This window comes from Nicotiana tabacum, chromosome 4 (genome assembly GCF_000715075.1).
Source record: "Nicotiana tabacum cultivar K326 chromosome 4, ASM71507v2, whole genome shotgun sequence".
NCBI lineage: Eukaryota > Viridiplantae > Streptophyta > Magnoliopsida > Solanales > Solanaceae > Nicotiana > Nicotiana tabacum.
The window spans coordinates 21895917-21917779 of record NC_134083.1 but is presented as its reverse complement, the minus strand read 5'-3'; the positions used below and the strand labels follow the sequence as shown (position 1 = coordinate 21917779).

At 35.2% G+C, this 21863-nt stretch overlaps 2 protein-coding genes across 2 annotated transcripts; both read left to right on the top strand.

Moving 5' to 3' along the window:
• The first annotated feature begins 10429 nt into the window (after positions 1-10429).
• Positions 10430-11628, top strand: LOC107760157 (cucumber peeling cupredoxin-like). Its single transcript, XM_016578172.2, has 2 exons — positions 10430-10857; positions 10957-11628. Exons 1-2 carry the CDS (start codon positions 10674-10676, stop codon positions 11433-11435), a joined length of 663 nt encoding a protein of 220 aa, XP_016433658.1. The 5' UTR covers positions 10430-10673; the 3' UTR covers positions 11436-11628.
• Positions 11629-20272: 8644 nt separating this feature from the next.
• Positions 20273-21433, top strand: LOC107760156 (cucumber peeling cupredoxin). Its single transcript, XM_016578171.2, has 2 exons — positions 20273-20710; positions 20832-21433. Exons 1-2 carry the CDS (start codon positions 20527-20529, stop codon positions 21194-21196), a joined length of 549 nt encoding a protein of 182 aa, XP_016433657.1. The 5' UTR covers positions 20273-20526; the 3' UTR covers positions 21197-21433.
• The last annotated feature ends 430 nt before the right edge of the window (positions 21434-21863 follow it).

The window sequence follows — 21863 nt, the reverse complement described above, 5'->3', positions numbered from 1 at the left end:
AACTGAGACTGAGATATGGTATGAATGCATGGATATGCCTGAGTACGAAATATCAATGAAATCAGTGAGATGACAGTAAGAAATGACCACTATGGGTCCAAACAGTGTCGGCATAATGCTTAAACATTATATCTAGCATGATTGGCAGCTTAACTATTTTATCACATGGTGGAAACACGGATATCAACAAAGTAGGACCTCTATACAGTTCCATAGAAGTAGCAGAGTCCCAATTCACATGGTGAACGCCCACACGCCCGTCACCTACCACGTGTGTCACATCAATATCTATCACATAACACATATTACGGGGTATCATACTTTCAGCACTAAGTTTAGAAGAGTTACTTACCTCGAACGAGCCAATACCAGTGCCAAGCAAGCCAAGCAATGCTCCAAAGTTGCCATCACGCGCGTAGCGACCTCCGAACGACTCAAAACTAGCCAAAAGCAACTAAAATACATCAAATAAAGCCCAAGGAAATAATTCCAAATGATAAAGATCGAATCCTTAATCAAAACCCAAAACCGGCCAAAATTCACACCCAGGCCCGGGCCTCTGAACCCAACAAATCTCACAAAATCCGAAAACTCATTCAATTACGAGTCTAACCATATTAGTTTTACTCAAATCCGACTCCAATTAGATGTTCAAAACTCAAAAATTCACATTATGAAACTTTAGGCCAAAACCCCCAATTTTCTCTTTAATATTCACAATCCAATTATCAAAAATGAAGATAGATTAATGAAATATAACAAAAACCGAGTAGAGAACACTTACCCCAATTCATATGGTGAAAATTACTTCAAGAATCGCCTCAATCCGAGCTTGAAAGTGTTAAAATGATGCCAAAATCGCGAACCCTTGTATTTCTCATTCCGCCCAGCACTTTCGCATCTGCGACCAAAAATCATGCTTCTGCGGAGAAGCACTAGAGGCCTGCCTTCACACCTATGGTAAAATACCCGCATCTGTGCACTCGATGGTGCGCGCCCAAATATCGCTTCTGCGCACTCAACTCACCGCATCTGTGCCTTCGTAGATGCGAAGCAATCTCCGCTTCTGCGGAACCCTGCTCCCAGCAATATTTCCGCTCCTGCGGCCCCTTCGTAGCTTCTGCGACCATGGCACCTGCGCAAACCAGCCGCAAGTGCGGTCACACCAGAACGAGCAATAGCAACATTGAAGAAAATGACCCGAAATCAATCTGAAACACGCCCGAACCCCTTGGGATCCCGTCCAAACATACCCACAAGTCACATAACATAACACGGACCTACTCGAGGCCTCAAAACACAGATAAAAATATTGAAACAACGAATCACACCTCAAATCATAATCTATGAACTTTGAACTTTTAATTTCCAAAACTCGTGCCGAAACGTATCAAATCATCCCGGAATGAACCCAAATTTTGCACACAAGTCCCAAATGAAATGACGAAGCTATTTTAATTCCCAGAACCACAATCCAAATCTGATATCCTCAAAGTTAATTTTCGGTCAAACTTATGAATTTTCCAAACCTTCAATTTTTCAATTTTTGCCAACAAGTGCCGAAACCTTCTAGAAACAATCAAATGCAAATCCGGACATACGTCCGTATCCAAAATCACCATCCAGACCTAACGGAACCATCAAAACTCCGTTCCGGGGTCAAATTCACAAAAAGCCAAACTTGGTCAACTCTTTCAACATAAAGCTTCAACAATAAAATTCATTCTTCCAAACCAATTTCGAATAACCTGAAAACCAAAACCGACGATTCACATAAGTCATAATACATCATATGGAGTTACTCATGCCCGTAAACTACCGAGCGAAGTGCAAATGCTCAAAACGACCAGTCGGGTCATTACAATACAAGTGTTATGTCTCAAGAGATAAGCATATTAGCACCTAAGACAAGCATCTAGGTCTTCCAAAATTTAAAAATCCAAACTTACACAAAATACCAATTCACAAAGAGGGGCTAGAGTACATATATGAACTCTTCTAATATGTACAATCCTAAATGATAAATGATGACACGTGAAATATTTCAAAGGTTCAATGACATGGCGACTACATTGGGCAACTTTGGAAGTGCCATATAATAAGATTTATTTATCCTTGTAATTTATTTTAAGTTTTAATCATCAACTCATAATTATACAACTAAATTTAATTAAACATTAACTAAACCCTAATTTATACAATTAAAATAATTAAAATTACTTAAATTCAAAAATATAGATAACTAACCTTGAAATGCTAGGATAGAGAATTTGATTTTGGGTGGCGGAGGAGGCAGTGGGGCTGGCAGAATAGTGGCGGGGGAGGGGAGGGAGACTTCTAGGTGCTTTATTTTTGGGTGAGGAAAGAGATAGGAGTTTATTTTGAGTGGGGATTTGGGGGAATCGCGACTCTAGGGAAGAGAAGAAGAGAGATAGAGAAAAGAGGAAAATGGGGAAAACCCGTCTGGTGCAGACCTAATTTGAAAATTTTCGACCGCAATCGGTCGAAAATTTCGGTCGGTAAGTTTAAGTGGCCTTTGACCGTTTGACTATAACCATTCAGAGCCTTTGACTATATATATATATATATATATATATATATATATATATATATATATATATATATATATATATATATATATATATCGGGCCGGTTGTGGTCGGTATATTTGTTATATATACATATTCTCCAATCGTGTGATTTGACCGAGTATATGTTGTTGTTGCTACAACTTAAGTTTTAATATAGCACAACATCTTATAACACTATACATTTTGTTTTTTAAATGTGTTATAGCCGATACTTAAACTCGATCGCTCCAACATTAATTATAGGTACTATATAATATATAATTAATTATGTTTGTGTATATATGTATATATTCACACACACACACACACACACACACACACACATATATATATATATATATATATATATTCTCCAATCGTGTGATTTGACCGAGTATATGTTGTTGTTGCTATAACTTAAGTTTTAATATAGCACTACATCTTATAACACTATACATTTTGTTTTTAAGTGTGTTATAACGTGTTGGATGCCGATACTTAGACTCGAGCGCTCCAATATTAAAACTCAATATATATTTAATTTACTAAGGCCGTCAGTACGCCCGAAGTCGGCCGATTTTAGCCAAGATCCAAATTATAGGTACTATTTAATATTTAATTAATTTTGTACGTATATACATACACACATATACACACACACATACACACATATACGTACGTACATATATATATATATATATATATATATATATATATATATATATATATATATATATATATATATATAGAGAGAGAGAGAGAGAGAGAGAGAGAGAGAGAGAGAGAGAGAGTCACAGAGAAGGAGAAAAAAGAATACCCGACTCGCATGCCTTCTTCTATATCTGTTGGTGAAACTTTGTCGCCACTTAGAATATTTTATGGTGTCCCAAGTCACCGTTTTATTTTAATTCTCGAATCGAGGAAATTGACTCTTATTTATGGTCCGCGAACACAGAAGACCGGGTAAGGAATTCTGTTAACCCGGGAGAAGGTGTTAGGCATTCTCAAGTTCCGTAATTTTAGCACGGTCGCACAACTATTAATAATTGGCCTAATTATCCGATTTAATACATATTTGAAACCTATTGTGCATTATTTGTTTTTATCTTTTTAACCGCTTTTAGTATTTATAGAAATTATTTGAACAAGTAGCGATGTCGCACGCTCGTTTGTTTTTGTACACATTGCGAATCGCGCCATGTGAAACGTACTCGCGATTTACAACATGTTTATTTTTATTATTATTTGAAGTTATAATCGAATCACGTGAAACACACACTCGAATTGGGATTTACGTATCATGACTATGCCACGGGAACCGTACCCATAGTCACGGTGATTTATTTACGCGTCCAAAGCAAACTACAATATGGCCTTGAAAGATTATAATTATATTTTAATACCATGTGAAGCCAACAAGAAAATGACAACTTAAAGATATCACCTGAATTCTTCTCAAACACATACAACCCATTTATCGTTATTGACAAAGTAAGGCCCAAACCATATGCAACAAATCATATCAGCCCATTTGACTTAATAAAATTTCTTAGAGCTTTCTTTTCCAAACTTTTACAAAATAAACTAATGATAAAATAATGCTTAACTCAAAGACACATGCTCAAAATAGAAACACTAGAGATGCAATGGTATAGACAAATTATAAATATTTATCTAGACGATCAATTAGCTAATTAACACAATAAACAAATTCATGCTAACACGATGAATCGACTGAACCTTTCTCAAACTAACAGGAACAAAATGAAAGAATTAATTAAAGGGAGAAGGGGACCTTTTATAGCTTTCAATTTATCAAAAAGCTTTCTGCCAGTTTACAAGTTGATGAGAAGAAGACGCCGACGAAATTGAATGGAATGGTTCATCAACAAGACACGCCGGAAACCTCGAATGAGCTCCACTGACTCGGCTTAATTTGGACAGTGGCTTCGCGTGTTGAAGATCAGAAGAAGGAGCAGCATCGATTGGCTCCAATTTGAAGCAAAGAAGCAAAGAAACAGGGGGAGGATTTTGTTTTTCCTTTTTGAAATCTAATTTCCCGTTTTTGTTTTTCTCACTTCCCTTGTTTCGTTTTTGTTTCTTTGTTTTGTGTGTGTGTGTGCTGCTCTTTTTCTTTTTGATTTTGAGAACAAGAAGAAGATCTCCCCAGGTGGGGGATCTGCCGTTTCTTAGCTTAGGAATTAGGTTCGCCCCCTTGTTTTGGGAAGATTATTTAGGTTTTATTTGGGGTGGGGAATTAATATTGGCCCTTGGATGAAAGTGGATCAATGACTGGCAGATTATGGGATAAATGCCCATTTTGGGCCAGTTGGGAACCTAAAAGAGATTGAGAAAAATGGGCATTTGTCTTGCTGGGCCACTGAAATTCGAAAAATGAGTTCCCAACTGGCCCAAATTCAATTCTTTCTCATTGAATAAAAATAAAAAATACAAATACTACCAAAATATACTAATTAATCTTAGTTAATAAAAATAAACTATTAACGTGAACTATATATTAAAATAAAAATATTTTTGGTATTTTTTAAGTGTTATAAATATTATAAAATACTAATAAGCTAATATATATATATATATATATATAAAGTACTAATATATATATATATAAGAATATAAACATTATAAAACTATTTTTGTGTTTTTAAACTTATGTTTTAAAATTAAAACTAAAAGTTGACTGAAATCCTATAAAATGAAAATAAATAAATATTTTCAAAATACTACTTTTAAAAGTTGTGGGGTCTGAGAACACACACACACACACACACACACACACACACACACACACACACACACACATATATATATATATATATATATATATATATATATATATATATATATATATATATATATATATATTCTCCAATCGTGTGATTTGACCGAGTATATGTTGTTGTTGCTACAACTTAAGTTTTAATATAGCACAACATCTTATAGCACTATACATTTTAATTTTAAATTTGTTATAGCGTGTTTGATGCCGATTCTGTGTCAATTGATCCGCTGATGAAGTATCCGAGCATAGTACTAATAATTATATAAGGTGATCGAGATAAAACATTCAAGACTGTGTCGATTGTACACATCTTGGAGCATCTAATCACTCATTATACCAGAGCATCTAGTCACTTAAACTCCAAGATTTATTTTCTTATTTAGTCACCGATCAAGCATTCGAGTATGAACAGTTGAGAATAAATCATCAACACTAGTCATATGTATGTAAGTGTAAATTATCATAAATAAAATAAAATCATACACTCTATTAGAATCTATTACACGTATACATATGGATATAAAATATAATTTATCCGAAAGCACACGGATGATAAACATTATATATAAAATTGATCGAGTTTAATTGATATAGTCGTTGTATCCACACATATATATATATATATATATATATATATATATATATATATATATATATATATATATATATATATATATGTGTGTGTGTGTGTGTGTGTGTGTGTGTGTGTGTGTGTGTGTGTGTGTGTGTGTGTGTGTGTGTGTGTGTGTGTGTGTGTGTGTGTGTGTGTGTGTGTGTGTGTGTGTGTGTGTGTGTGTGTGTGTGTGTGTGACATAGATTGTAAATAACAATAATTTATAAGTGGTTAATTATTTTTGACCACTAGTATCGACCGAAATCGGTCGTTATATTCATAATAATTTTAAAAACTTATTTTGGTAATGGGAAAAAATTAATTGAGCGTGGGCGGGAAAAATTAAATAAAAATTTCCGACCGAATTCGGTCAGTATACTTAAATTTTTTTAATTAAATTTATTTTTGATAGATAATATGCAAGTCTCACCATGACTTGGTCAAATATTGACCAATTTTCGACCGAAATCGGTCGAAATATTATGTGTCAGATAAAGCACTGTTTCTTTAGTAAAAGATCTAGTTATTTTTCGACAGATTTCGGTCGGTTTCCTCTTCCGACCGATTTCCGTCGGCATGTGTTAGACGAAATTTGGCAGATTTCTAGTAGTATAAGGAATTGGAGACTTTTACCTAGATAGTTCCTGCTTTAATTTATTACAATTTGGTTTACTCATTTTAAAAACAATGCTAGTTTCTTTTAATATAATATTAACTGATGTATAAACTAAATAATTAACGAAATCTAACTCCAGCATTTCAGCAAGTGGCTCGCTATAAGGAGAACTCGCTATAAGGAGAAGGTCTCACAATTCTAGAAGCTATACTTAGTTAGGAAATCGATTTAGTGAACATCGTTTTGGAGGACTTAATTAATTAATTGCTTAGAACTATCATGGTAAATTAACCGTTTTAATTTATGTAAATTTATTTGACTTGGCACGAAGTTTAAAAAAATCAAAGATTTTTGAATTTGTAGTGATAAATAGTTTTTTAAATATTGAAAGAGGTCATTTCTTTTGACATGAATTAAAAATAAAATAAGTTCACATAAATGAAAACGGAAGAAGTATTGCTTACATCACTATCGATTGTATTGATAACCAAACAAAATACTGCTCTTTCTTTTCTAAAGGACTAATTTAACCCTTGCTTTTGCGGTGAGTCTCAATATAGTGGCCGTTTTTTGTTAGAATGGAAGTAATCGTACGTTCTATTGTACTATATATAGAACAATTAAATACATCGGATTTCCCTCTGTTCTTTCAAGTAAGGCACGATTTGAAATGTTATATTCTTGTGACAAACTATGAATATTTCTTCTTTTTCGGGGTTCGGAACCAAAGTATTATTTTCTTGGGTTCAAAGTACAAAAATAGGTTAAAAAAAAATCCAACTGATGATCAATTTATTTATAACGCATGAGTTGAATGCGTTATATCTTGACTACACGTTTGTGCGTTAAGGTATAATGTATGGGTTGCATGCGATATATTTGAATTTTACTGACCCACAATAAATGCGCTATGCCCTCAATTATTGTACCCCGCATAGATTTTTTTGCTTATTTAAGGAGTTTCATTGTTTTGCTAAAAATCCATTTAGGATCTTTCAGGTCTTCCGAAATATTTGTTTGCTTAACTGTTTTTTGCATTTTCTCATAATGTCCGAAGAGCGAAAAATTAGGATTACATTAGATTGAGGGGCTGAGGTTGTCGTGGAGTCGGGTATGGATTGTACCCCCGGCGTATGAAATATACCGACCACCAGCGCGATGAACAGGATTCCCGATGAGAAGTCAGGTAACTCTACGATACGAACCCATGTACTCATGCTCGCTGTCCAAACAGTCAGGTGGAGGGTGTGGTGGAATTAGGCCATACCTTTGGTCCCAATCCTCTGTTTGGGCCTCTAGCCAGGCCAAGTATGTCTGGTCGACCTTGCAGCGATCATCCCGCTGGTAATGTGTGGAATGCAAAGTGGGCGGAATAGGTACAAGCTGGGGTCGACCAAATTGGTGAAGGACTCGCTCGGTGGCATGATGCTCGACTATATCGAGACATATAAGTGGGACCGAAGAGCTCCACATATCTCTACCGCGTGAGCAATAATCTGGCAATACAACTATGAGTGTGTCGCTGTATGGCCTCCATATGAACTATTTATTAAACACAAGAATCGTGAGTAAACGTAACACATATCAAGCCAGGCCAAGTAAACTTAAGTATATATGTACCTAAGCGCCTTCAAGTAAATCCAACAAATCCCTATAATAAGGGAGATGATGTTTAGCCTCGACCTCGCGGGTGTGGCCTCGCCTATCTACCCACCTCCTAGCTAGTGGGATAAACGGTTAAGGTAGTGCATCTGGAGCTATCGATGGCAGAGGCATATGGAACTGCAGGAACCGGTCCCAGGCCCAAACCTAATATAGATTATAGACGTAAAGTTTAAGGCATTTTTTACTATGTATATTATAATCATAAAAATAATTGACTATGTTTTTACCTACAGCTACAGCAGCGGTATAAAACCGGCAACGTCTCTCACGGTGACCATGCACGCCCGGCACATCTGCCTATAAAGGTAAGCTAGAACAGCTCCACCCCTAGTTGTAACCAGCTAAATCATCTAGTCGCTCCAGATGATGTAGAAATCGCAAGCTGACTAGGTTTCGCGAAGCATTCTGGAACAGAATACCACCAAATATCATCAGCAGCAACAACCTCGTCTGCCGGTCAATAGCCTCTGGCAGTGAGCCATCAATAATCTCTGCGTGCAGCGCCACCAGATGTTGCCTAACGGGCGTCAGCTGCAATCGATTGGCACCACTCCATCAATATTAAAATTTCATATGTTAGTTTCCTACACTTCTTTACTAAAATACTACAGGATTTTATTTGAACTATCATTTTTTCAGATTTTGTTGGGTTATAACAAAATTAAATATTAATTTTTCATAAGTAATCAAGATATATTCAATAATTATTCATATAAAAAAATACTACAAACTTAATATTAAATAATATTGAGTATATTTCATTCGTAACGATTTGTGTGTTAACTGTCATATTTTGCCCAAAATTTTTGGCAACGTCTCTTTTGTTTCGTCGTCAACTAATTATTTTATGATTCATATCTAATATTTGATAATTATCTTCTAATACATTAAATCTATAATTGAGTACTCTAACCGAGTTTGTTAAGGAGAGAACATAGTTTTTATTCTAGACTACAGAACCTTAAAGAGCACTAAAGTCACACTACTCTAAATGGCCATAAACAAAGTCAACTACCATAAACTAAAATTTATTATCAATTTTACTACGCTAAAGGGCACTACATAACAATTAAAGGTACAACATAACACTAAATAGCGCTAAACAACAATATAGTCACATATTAATATACGTACAATACTAAAATTACATATAACACTAATTATTCAATAAAATAATAATATATATTTTAAATAAAATTTTAGCACATACATAAACTAATCCGGACAAAAAATAAAAAAAACATTATATCACAAAAAGCATACAACACAGTAAAAACAACTAATAAGCAATTTATATACATGAGTTTTACCAAAAAGTAAGTCAGAATACCTCGATTTACAGCTTTTTGAATTGTGAAAAATTGATGATTTGGGAGCCGAACTAGCAGTAGACGAGATCCACTATACGAAAACGCCTTGGATCCGGTGTTAGCTCGCTAAAATATGAAGGGGATACGATTTTTGAGGGACGGGTGGACTCCAATGGAGATTTTTGCATAAAAAATGGGCGGGGGAGGGGGTCACGTTTTTGTCTCGAGGAAGAAGATGAGCGGATTTTATATAGGTATAGCGCATATATGGGATGCGCTATACCTACCTGTCTTTTCAACTTCAGGTATAGCGCATCCCGTATATGCGCTACACTTATATTTTGACCGCCATTTTAAAATTCAAATATAGCGCATGGGCTGCATGCACTATACCTTAAGGGACAAACGTATTGTTAAGGTATAACGCATTCAACCCATGTGTTATATATAATTTTTTCACCTATTTTGTGCTTTGAGTCCAAAAAAATAATATTTTAGTTCCGGACTCTTTTTCAACTTCCGTAGTACTAGTTGTTTGTGCTGAACCAAAAAGGACCTCAAAATTTGAAGAAAGCAGCATCAAATTAGTAGAGTATCACAATTTTACTTTCACAAGTCATCTGCCCGTCTCTGGTGATGGAACAAAGAAGAATCAATAATTTTTCACATAACTACGGAGGAACTTACCTACTAGCTGCAATGCAACTTCGTAAAGTGAACCGAATAGCAAAATAGTAAAGGCCCACGTACATAAAGTCAGAGGTACAAGTCAATTTATCCATAGACTTGTTTTATTTGATTATTTTGGGAGTTGAATTAGCCTGCCTTCTAACTTCTCTTTTGGGTCCATTCAGCTTTAAAATCCTACATTTATTTCCCACCACTCTTGCGATAGTTGAAATCCAAGACTTAGCACCATGCAATTTAAGAGTCTAGACCAATTCAAATTCCTTTCCCTTATATAAACAGAGCCAAACTGTTCTAGGCATCTCATCCTCCTCTAGCAAACTAGCAATCAGCAACTCCCTCAATTGTAATAGGATCTCTTTTTAATAAATCTTCTCTCGAAAAAAAGAAAGTTACCAAAACATCAAAGACAATGGACAAAATGTTGTGCATGATTGTCTTTGTTGCTTTAGCCGTCGCAAGTCTGGTGCAAGACACAACAGCCCAAACGGTGCATGTGGTTGGGGACAACATAGGTTGGACCATACCGAACAACGGCGCTGCAGCTTACACAAACTGGGCTGCTGGGAAAACCTTCAGAGTTGGCGACACTCTAGGTACACTTAATTTCTCATTCCATTTTCGTTTGAAATATCCTTCAGTTTAAACTAACTTCAGTGACTTATCATGTTACTTTTCTTCTTTTTAATTGACAGTTTTCAATTTTATGACCGACTCACATGACGTGCTGCAAGTACAAAAAACTTCATTCGATGGGTGCAATTCACAAAATGCCATAGGCAATCCCATAATGGCAGGACCAGCGAATGTGACTCTTGACTCTGCTGGAGATCACTACTACATTTGCACTTTTGGCCGGCATTGCCAAAATGGCCAGAAATTAGCTATTACAGTTTCTAGCACCGGTACTCCTGCAGGAGCCAACCCACCTACCCCGAGCAATCCGACCACTCCAGTCGTGCCTTCACCATCCTCTTCCACTCAACCGGAAGCTTGTGCACCTACACCGGCTGCTGCTGGATCTTCAGGTTCCACTCCTGGTGGTGGTGCTCCTCCTCCTCGTTCAAGCTCCGCTCCTGGTGGTGGTGCTCCTCCTCCTAGTTCATCCTCATCGACCGTGCTAGCCAGTTTTCTGATCAGTCTAACCTCGATTGTCTTGGCCGCTTTTCTTTAAATTGAACAAGTTGAGGAGATTGTTGAGCTTCCCATTTATTGTACTGGAGTTAATACTACGATAAAACCATGTGATGGATCTATTTTATTTTTTCGTTTACCGATTTGTATTGGATTCAGTTTTTTTTTCAGTCGCTGATTGCCTTAGTGATATTTTCCGAGTTCAGTAAAATTATAAGTACGCCTTTTTGCAATCATCTGTGCAGATAATTTTTTCCGGCATGTCTTCTGTTTATATGTCCCTGCAGTATCGCAAAACATAATCTAAAACAAAATAAGTTATAGTTCTGAAAAAATTCCTACCAAGCATGTAAAGCTAATATAACTTTTACCACGGTAACTCATGTAGAAACTTACTTGCAGCATTATTTTGCATAAATGCAAGACATATTCTTCATATATATATATATATATATATATATATCATTTAATCATGGTTAAGTGATAAATCTGTTAACGTTAAATTGTTCAGTTTAATGTAAAGACATGCGGACACGAATAAATATTTAAAGTGATAACATGATTTAATCCTTGAGTCAAACCCGTAAAAGATTTTTGGTACCACAATTTTGGTTCCTAAATAGTATCCTCGAAGGTCCAAGAAGATAATAAATGTAAGCGTTCGTCAGGGGTACTTGAAGATTTTAGCCTACTTCCTGATTTACTTTGTCCCATATTAGTTGCTTTATTTATTTTAAAACAACAATTGTCTGTAAAAATCCAAAATGATCATGTATAAACTAAAGAAACTTTATATTTTACCGACCTCAATATTGCTACTAATTTTCTGGCCAGCTACACAATATTTGTTCCCGTCTAACACTCCCTCTGTCTCGATGAACTTGCCTTACTAACTTGCATTCTCTGGAACAGAAAAGTTAAACTTAGAATATATCACTATATTGGATCTTTAGACACGAATTTAAAATTATATATTGTTAGAAATGCAAAAAATAAACTAGTAACTAAAAAGATATCACATTTCGGAAATCGAATCATCATAGCACTTTAGGCCCTTCTGAAAGATGTCGCAGGGCCCCACTCGAATGACTGGTTTTGAGGCAAGTTTGAAACAAAACAAAAAGGTCAACCAAATACATAAAGCATCCCGCATGCATGCGGGTGTGGAGAAGGGTCACACGTGACGTAGACAGTCTACCATAATGCAAGCATTAATGGCAACATAAAATAAAACTGGTTAATATTATTTTGAGTTGTTAGTAGCAGGAACATTTGCTCTAAAGATTTCCGAGTCAATCAAAACACAACTCAAATTTACAGGGACAGAGAGATTAATAGAGAAAAAAAACGTCTAACTTTAATGTAATAGTCTATTCTGTATTATAATTAATTCGCAGCCATAGCAGAGAGTAAAAAACAAGCATAAACATAATCTTGAATTAGGTTCAAGAAGCGTACCGTTCAACTCCATTGATTCAGCAGTGATAGCGATCGGTGATTAAGCTTGAGACCAACTTTCACAATCCACTAGCTACCTGCTCTCACAACCCAGAGAACTTGACTGATGAGATGTCTGTCGTTACCACGTATTCAAGAGACAGAATACGCTAGGGTTTTCTAATAGCTAGAGAAAGGGGGGTTGGTCTCTATTTATAAAGAGTGTCTACCCATCACATGCCAATAGTTATTGAGCCTCACTTACACACAATATTTAATATTAGGCCTTTTATTTATTCACCACTTGGGCTATGTCACTATCCTTTCAGGCTATAAACAATTAACGTAAGTTCAAATTCCAACATTCTCCCATTTGGACGCCAACGTTAATTGAGGACAAAAATTAATTTTAAAACTTTTGAGAAAAATATTTCAAAAAAAAAAAAGTTTTTTAGACTCTATAGTGGCCACACTACTCATATAACCAAAGATAAAATGACCCATATAACAATCCATCCAGTCTCAATGGAGAACACTAATAATGAATTATAGCATGCATCGCACCATTTCAAGGTATGAGTTCTATTTATAATCACATGAGCTAAAATTTTCATCAACATAGATCAAACATGTGTGCTAAATATATTATCTTTCTAATCAAGATGAACAGAACTACACCTCTTATAAAGAAATAATCCTCCAAGTGATATAATAACCGTATCACATAAGGAGCCTCCAAATGACACTAAAATCATATCACCTCAGGAAGTTTCCTTTGTGCCTTACCCGAGATAATCAAGGCAACAAGCATCAAAACTCAAAGATACCATGAGTTTATGCAATGTCCAATTGAAAATAAAAAATAAATAAATTATCATGTTAGTCAATAAACATGACAAATATAAATTAACACAAGTTGCATAAAATTAGAATTTATTATAAGCAATATTTTAGTCAGTAATTACAAAGTAATTCCCACTGACTAAATAACATCAAAAGACTCTAAAATACCCATATTTTGAGCATGTTCATTAAACACTACAGGCCTAAGGCCTTTAGTCAAAGGATCAGCCAACATAGATTCTGTGTTAATATGCTCAATACATATATCACCTTCTTTTACCATGTCTCTAACCTCAATAAACTTAAGGTTAACATGTTTAGAGCCTCTTGTTCTCTTGTTATTCTTAGAGAAGAACACAACTGCACTATTGTCACAGAAAATAGTCACCGACTTACATATAAAATCCACAAGTTACAATTTAGTTAGAAAATTCTTCATCTAGACAACATGTGAAGCTGTCTCAAAACAAGCAATAAACTCAGCTTCCATTGTGGATGTAGCAGTGATACTTTATTTTTTATTTTTCCATGAAACAACACCTCTAGCCAACATAAAAATATACCCATTAGTTGATTTCATAGTGTCTTGACAACTTGCAAAATCAGAATCTGAATATACCAGCAAGTCTAGATCATTAACCTTTTTGTACACAAGCATGAAGTTTTTAGTGCGTTATAGATATCTCATCACTTTCTTTGAAGCCACCCAATGTGCCCACCCAGGATTAGAAGAAAATCTTCCCAACATGTTAACAGCAAATGCAATATCAGGCCTTATAAAAACATGTATGTACATCAAACAACCAACAACACTCGCATATGACACATCTTTCATGGTTCTTATTTCAACCTCATTTTTCGGACATTGATCTTTACTAAGTTTATCCCCTTTTATAACAGGTGCAACACCAGGTCTACAGTCTTGCATATTGAAAGTTTTAAGAACACTCTCAATATATGAATGATGTGATAAACCCAATAAACCACGTGACCTATCTCTTTTAATTTCTATCCCAAGAACAAAAGATGCTTTACCAAGATCTTTCATATCAAAATACCTAGACAAAAATTGTTTGGTCTCATTCATCAAGTCCAAATCATTTATGGCAAGCAAAATGTCATCAACATAGAGAACCATCATAATGAAATTTTCATTAGCTATTTTAAGATAAACACATTCATCAAGCTTATTTTCCACAAATTCGAATTTTGTAATGATTTCATCGAATTTCAAGTACCACTGTCTGGAGGCTTGCTTAAGCCCATATATAGATTTATTAAGCTTGCACACAAAATATTTTTTACCAGCTCCTTTAAACCCTTCATGTTGAACCATGTAAACTTTTTCAAGTAGACTCCCATTCAGAAAAGCAGTTTTAACATCCATCTGGTGCAACTATAAATCAAAATGGGCCACAAGAGTCATCACAACTCTAAATGCATCCTTAGATGAAATAGGAGAAAAAGTTTCTTTGTAATAAATACCTTCTTTCTCAGTGTAACCCTTAACAACCAACCTTGCTTTATAACTGTCTATATTTTTCTTGGAGTCTCTTTTGGTTTTAAACACCCATTTACAACCAATAGGTCTAAAACCTAAAAGCAATTGTACTAACTCCCATTCTCTATTATGTTCCATGGAGCGCATTTCATCTTTCATTGCCTCACGCCATTTATCAACATATGGAGAGGAAATAACTTGAGCATATGATAAAGGATCAGTCAGCTCTCCAGTATCACTAATATTTTCAGTCACATACACGATAAAATCATCAGAGATGACATACCTTCTTTCTCTTTGTGACCCGCGGAGTGGTTCATTGTGTATATTTTGCTCAGTAATTATGGTATCTGCATCGTTGTTCCCTTGACTCTCCCCCTCATGAATAGGTTGGTTTACAACCTTTTCATGTACAATAGGTACATGGACAATGACTTCCTTCTCTTTCAATACAATTTCCTTACCACGTGAACAATCACAATCACAAATATCATGCTTAAGAAATTTTGCATTGATAGACTCAACGATTCTAGTGCCACGCCCAGGACAGAAAAATCTAAAACTTTTAGAGTGATCAGGATAACCTATAAAGAAACAACTGGTAGTTTTAAGATTAATTTTCTTTTCTGAGGGTGAATAAATACGAACTTCAGCCGGACATCCTCAAATGTGAAAATGGTTCAAGCTAGGCTTTTGTGTTGTCCATAGTTCAAAGGGAGTTTTCAAGACAGATTTTGTAGGAACTATATTCAGGATATAGGTAGCTATTTTTAAGGCTTCACCCCAAAGAGACTTAGGCAAGCTAGTCCTTGCCATCATACTTTTTACCATTTTCATGAGAGTACGATTTCGTCTTTCAACCATACCATTCTGCTCAGGAGTACCTGGCATGGTGTATTATGCTATTATCCCACATTCTTGCAGAAATAAAGCAAAAGGCCCCATACATTGACTCATCATATTTTTCATAGTACTCACCACCACGGTCAGACCTCACTATCTTAATGGACTTCCCAAGCTGTTTTTCAATTTCAGTCTTATAAATTTTAAACTTATCAAGTGATTCATATTTTTCTTTTAAAAGTTATATATAATAGTATCTTGAAAAGTCATCAATAAAAGTAATAAAATACTTATATTTGTCAAAGTAGGTGCATAAGGACCACTAATATCATTATGAATAATTTCTAAGAGTTGAGAGCTTCTAGTAGAACCCTTTCTCTTAACCTTGATCATTTTACCTTTAATCCTTTGGATCAAGAACAGGTAAAATATTTTCCTTTACTAATCATTCAATTCTTTTTTTAGAAATATGACCAAGATACCTATGCCATAACAGGTAAGACGTTTTACTCATAGCAGACCTTTTGTGGGCAATATTTTTAACATGCATTGTAGAAAAAATTTCATTCAACACATTCAAGCGACATATATCATTACTTAAAAAGGCATCAACAACAATATTTGAATCATAGAAAATTTAATAATAGCATTATTTTGTTGAAATGAATAACCAGCTTTGTCCAAAAGTGAAACTGAAACTAATTTCCGTCTCATAGACGGTACAAAAATAGTATTTTCTAAACGAATACAAGAACTATTTTTAAAAAGTAAAATAGATGTCCCTATAAACTTTACTTTTGCTTTGAGCCCATTGCCCACAACAACACTGGCTTCATCCTGTTTTGGCTTCCGTTTGCTTACTAGATCCTACAAGTCATTGGTTACATGAACAGTTCCACCATTATCCAACCACCAGAAATTTAAAGGAACATGAACAAGACTAGTTTCAAAGCAGACAAAAGCCAAAAGATTACCTGGTTTCTTTTTCAGAGGACAACCAACTCTCTTATGACCTACTTGTTTGCATTCTCAGCACTTGATTTCTTTCTTAATTACAGCTTGAGGATCAAGAGAATTATGAGATTGACCTTGGTTAACAGGCTTAATAGTATGACCACTATTACCACCTGGATGATGAGACTGACCATGTTTCTTTTTATGAAATTTGGATCCACCTTTTCTTTTATAAAAGGGATAATCAACTAATCTAGACGAACTAACAAGGTTCACTACGCCCTCAACTTTCTCCTTTTGGATCCTCCCTTCCTCAACAACACATACAGTAATAAGCTCATCAACATCCCACTTATCTTTTTGTGCATTATAGACCGTCTTAAGCTAGTTAAACTGTTCAGGAAGGGACCTTAGGGATTGGTGAACAAGAAAATCCTTGGTAATGGTTACACCTAAATTATTCAGTTTGGTAGCAATATTAACCAATTTCATAATATGATCACGGACACAACCTACAAGGTCATACTTTATGGTAGACATGGAATCAATCAGGTTACCCATCTCAACTTTATCAGATTCTACGAATTTCTATCCAATTGTACTCAAGAAATCCTTTGCATTTCCATTATCCTTAATTGCATCTTTTATGTGATCAGAAATGGATCTCTTCATGATCATAAGGCTCAATTTGTTAGCCTTCATCCATTTCTCATACTTAGTCTTTTCATCAGCAGTACTAGTAGTTGTAGGTTCAGCAGGTTTATGTTCAGTCAATGCAAAGTCTAGGTCCATCAGACCTAACACTATTTCAATATCTTTTCACTACTTGTAGTTGCTACTAGTTAGAGTTTTAATGGAATTCAACTGAGTTGTCATGTTGTTATCAACTGTATAAGTAAACAACACAAAAATTAGATAAAATTATGTGTAGGAATATACAAATCAAAATAGTCAAAGACATCCGTTACACCTCTGCTTTGGATGTAAGATGCAACTGCCTCCCCTTTTTAAAAATCAAGGAGTCCAAGGTATTCATTGCATCCTCACCTTTAGGTAAGAGGGGTAAAACCTTCTTCCTCTATCATCCAAGAGTACAAGGCATACATTGTGTCCTTCCTTTAGGTAAGAGACACAAAGCCTCCTCTAATAACAAATTATCATTATTCATACACATGAGAATTCAAGATATTATGTTCCTCCTTTAGGTGGAAACACAATATCTATTCTCATTATTTAATTTAGTGTCACTAGTATCAAAAGGTAAACCTCCAACACTAATATACACTTGTAAAAAATAATTTATACATGGTGCATTGAGAATATTTCAATGACTCAAATAAACAGACCACTTTGGTGGAGACTATCTATTAATCATAACTCTTAATCCATGTATTAAATGATCTCACATGTATATAATATTAAGAACCTTTAGTGACTCCAAATAAGTAGACCACTTTGATGACACTATTTATTAATCATAGTTTCTTAGTTATACAAATAAGATAACACCCATATAATTAAACCTTTTGAATATTTATTTATTATATTCTCTAACTAAAGATGAAGAAAATTTTCCAACAACAATTTTATTATAAAAGTTTACAGTATACGAACAATCAAGCACGACCAGTTGTAATAATCAAACACAACCGAGGTATTTGATCAATTATAAGAACTTGATGAGTATATGAAGGGCCCAAGTCCGTATGTCAGGTAAATGATTAGGACAATTCTGGCTAAGCACTTTAACAACGTTCTATCATGGCAATAACTTCACCATAACATAGAAAATTAGTCAATTAATGATTCTTTAGAGCTGTGGGCCAAGGACTAAATAATAATAAATAAGAATTTAGTAAAAGACAAGTATAACTCCATACTTAAAAGCACTAAGTTAAAGCAGTGCTTTAATGAAAACCCAATAGGTGCCGCCGCCGTCGTGCATAGTTAAATCAAGGCTAAAGTAATATTCTTTGTTACTTTTTGGGCCAATTTTAATTTATTTGAGGAACAAATCAGTCTGATCCATTGCCGTAAACTTGAAACCAGTAAGAAGGTTTTCGTTCACAACCGAGTTTCGATATTGATTTCGCAACGTCAAATTCAGGAAAAATAACAACGTTCATAAATATATTCAAGATTAAATAACGATTTTAATCTCTAACTATGGTGGCTCTGATACCAACTGTAATATAATAAATTCGCAGCTATAGCAAAGATTAAAACACAAGCATAAATATAATCTTGAATTAGGTTCAAGAAGCGACAACGATCGACGATTAACCCTGAGATCAACTTTCACAATCCACTAGTTGATGTTTGCCGTTAACACCTATTCAAGAGAGAATATGCTAGAGTTTTCTAATAGAAGGGGAAATGGGGGTTGACCTCTATTTATAAAGAGTGTGTACCCATCACAAACCAATAATTATTGGGCCTCACGTATCCAAACACACAGTATTTAATATTAGGCCTTTTATTTATCCACCACTTGGGCCACGACACTATCATTTTAGGGTATAAACAATTAATGTAAGTCTAAATTCCAGCATATTCAACTTTCTTTTCCTGATGTATTTCAACCCACTTTTTCAAAGGCTACCTTCTAAAGTCTGGTTACGTTGCCTCAGTGTAGTCCTTTTATTACGCTATAATAGCATTGAGTTAAGGGAAAATTAAGATCCAAATTTGTCTGCGCTACAGAAATTAGTCAATTTTATCATGTATTATAATTCGGGTTGATTCATACCCTTGTCATTATAAAATTGTTGGAGTTCCAGCATGTTAGAAAAGCCTAAAATTCAGTTAGTCACAACTTACAGGTAAGAGTAAGAAGTGTAAACTTGGAAAGTGATATTCCAACATTTCAGCAAGTAGTTTGGCTATACGAGAAGGTCTCACAATTCTAGAAGTTATATATATTTAGAAAATCAATTTAGTGAACGTCGTTTGGAGGACTTTCATTGCTTGGTATGTGCTCAGTCAATTATCACCATCCTTTGTACTGACAATCCAACAAATTAAAACAAATGCTTTTTCTTGTCTAAAAGAATCTTACCCTTATTGTTTTTGTTGGTAAGTTTTAATATAGTTGAGGAACTTACTTATCAGCTTAAATCAACTATATAAATCGCAGAGCAAAAATATTATTCGCACGTATCGTAATAGGAAAGGCTGATAAAGTCAAGTGTCCATATGTATTGACTTGCTTCATTTGATTGTTTTGGGAGTTGAATTAGCCGCGTTCTACTTTTCTATTTTGGGTTATTATTTCTATCTCATAAATTTCTTTTTGATGCCCCAATGGTCCAACAAGCATTAAATTTGATTTCCCACCACTCTTTCTATGGTTGAAATTCAAGGCCTAGCACCATGCACACGTTAAGAGTTTAGAACAATTCAAAATCCCTTCCTTTATATATAGAGAGCCATATTGCTGTAGGTATCTCATCCTATTCTATCAAACTAAGCAATCACCAAACACTTCCTCAATTCTGATAGGATTTCTTCCAAAAATCTTCTTTAAAGAGGAAAGCAACCAAAAAACAGAGACATGGACATGATTATGCGCATGGTTCTGTTTGGTGCTTTAGCTTTGGCAAGTTTGGTTCAACTCACGACAGCCCAAACGGTGCATGTGGTCGGAGACAACATAGGTTGGACCATACCAAATAGTGGCGCATCAGTTTACACAACCTGGGCTGCTGGAAAAACCTTTATGGTTGGTGACACTTTAGGTATGCTTAATTCTAAATTTCCATTTTACTTTGAGATATATATGCTATAACCTTTGGCTTAAGCTAAATTTTTAGTCTCGTATCATGTTACTTAGCTTTTCTTGTCAATTCTTTTTAACAGTTTTCAATTTTGAGAAAGACCAACATGACGTACTACAAGTACCAAAAGCCTCGTTCGATGGGTGCAGTTCACAAAATGCCATAGGCAGTGCTATAATGAGTGTACCAGCAAATATAACTCTTGACTCTGCTGGAGATCACTATTACATTTGCACTTTTGGCCGGCATTGCCAAAATGGCCAAAAATTGGCCATTACAGTATCCAGCACTGGTACTCCAGGAGCGAATCCACCTACATCATTTGCTGCTGGACCTTCAGGTTCTGTTCCTGGTGGAATTGCTCCTCCTCCTCCTTCGTCCTCAACGACTGTGTTCGCCAGTTTCCTGCTCAGTTTATCCTCGATTGCCTTGGCCATTTTTCTTTAAATTAGACGAATCGAGGAGTTTGTTGAGTTTCCCATTTAATTAATATACTGCGATTAAAATAACTTGGGATGGATGTATTTTTATTTTTGTATACCAGACACTAGGATTTGTGTCTTTAGCCACTTTCTTTACTACTAAGACCTGAACTACCCTACTCAATTCCTTCTTCCTATTGTCTAATGTACATGTAAGCTTGTTGGTTTAAGTAATTAAATGCTTGGCAATATGATTGTGTGATTTGGCTTCGAGCTCTTCTATGGATTCTGGGTTGTGTTGATGAACATGGCTTTTTGTTGAAAGTCTGGGCATGCTGCTGAAGGCCCAGATAGTGCCGGATATTTTATTTGGGCCTGCTGTGGGCCTATTGTCATTATTTGTATAACATCTTATATCTTACTCATTATTGGGCCTGTAATAACTTTTGTATAAGCAATTGGGGTTAGTTTAAAATGGGGAAGGGGTAGATTCTTAATGTTTGTGTAAAAGGGGGTAGACAACATGCCTACAGGACTCATTGATTCAATTGCTATATGTGCTGTTCAATTTATATGTACACTATAGAAACCATGTCATTATGATAAACACACGCACACACACACACATTGTTTGTTGGCAAACACGAATTCAAATGTTGCAATTATTCTTGGTGCTATAGAAACAAATGTCA

What these genes read in the sequence shown, in the direction of transcription:
- LOC107760157 (XM_016578172.2), top strand. Translation starts at nt 10,674, where the DNA reads ATGGACAAAATGTTGTGCATGATTGTCTTTGTTGCTTTAGCCGTCGCA. An exon ending in CAGAGTTGGCGACACTCTAG is followed by an intron (nt 10,858 to 10,956) that starts GTACACTTAATT and finishes TTTAATTGACAG; the next exon opens with TTTTCAATTTTATGACCGAC.
- LOC107760156 (XM_016578171.2), top strand. Translation starts at nt 20,527, where the DNA reads ATGGACATGATTATGCGCATGGTTCTGTTTGGTGCTTTAGCTTTGGCA. An exon ending in TATGGTTGGTGACACTTTAG is followed by an intron (nt 20,711 to 20,831) that starts GTATGCTTAATT and finishes TCTTTTTAACAG; the next exon opens with TTTTCAATTTTGAGAAAGAC.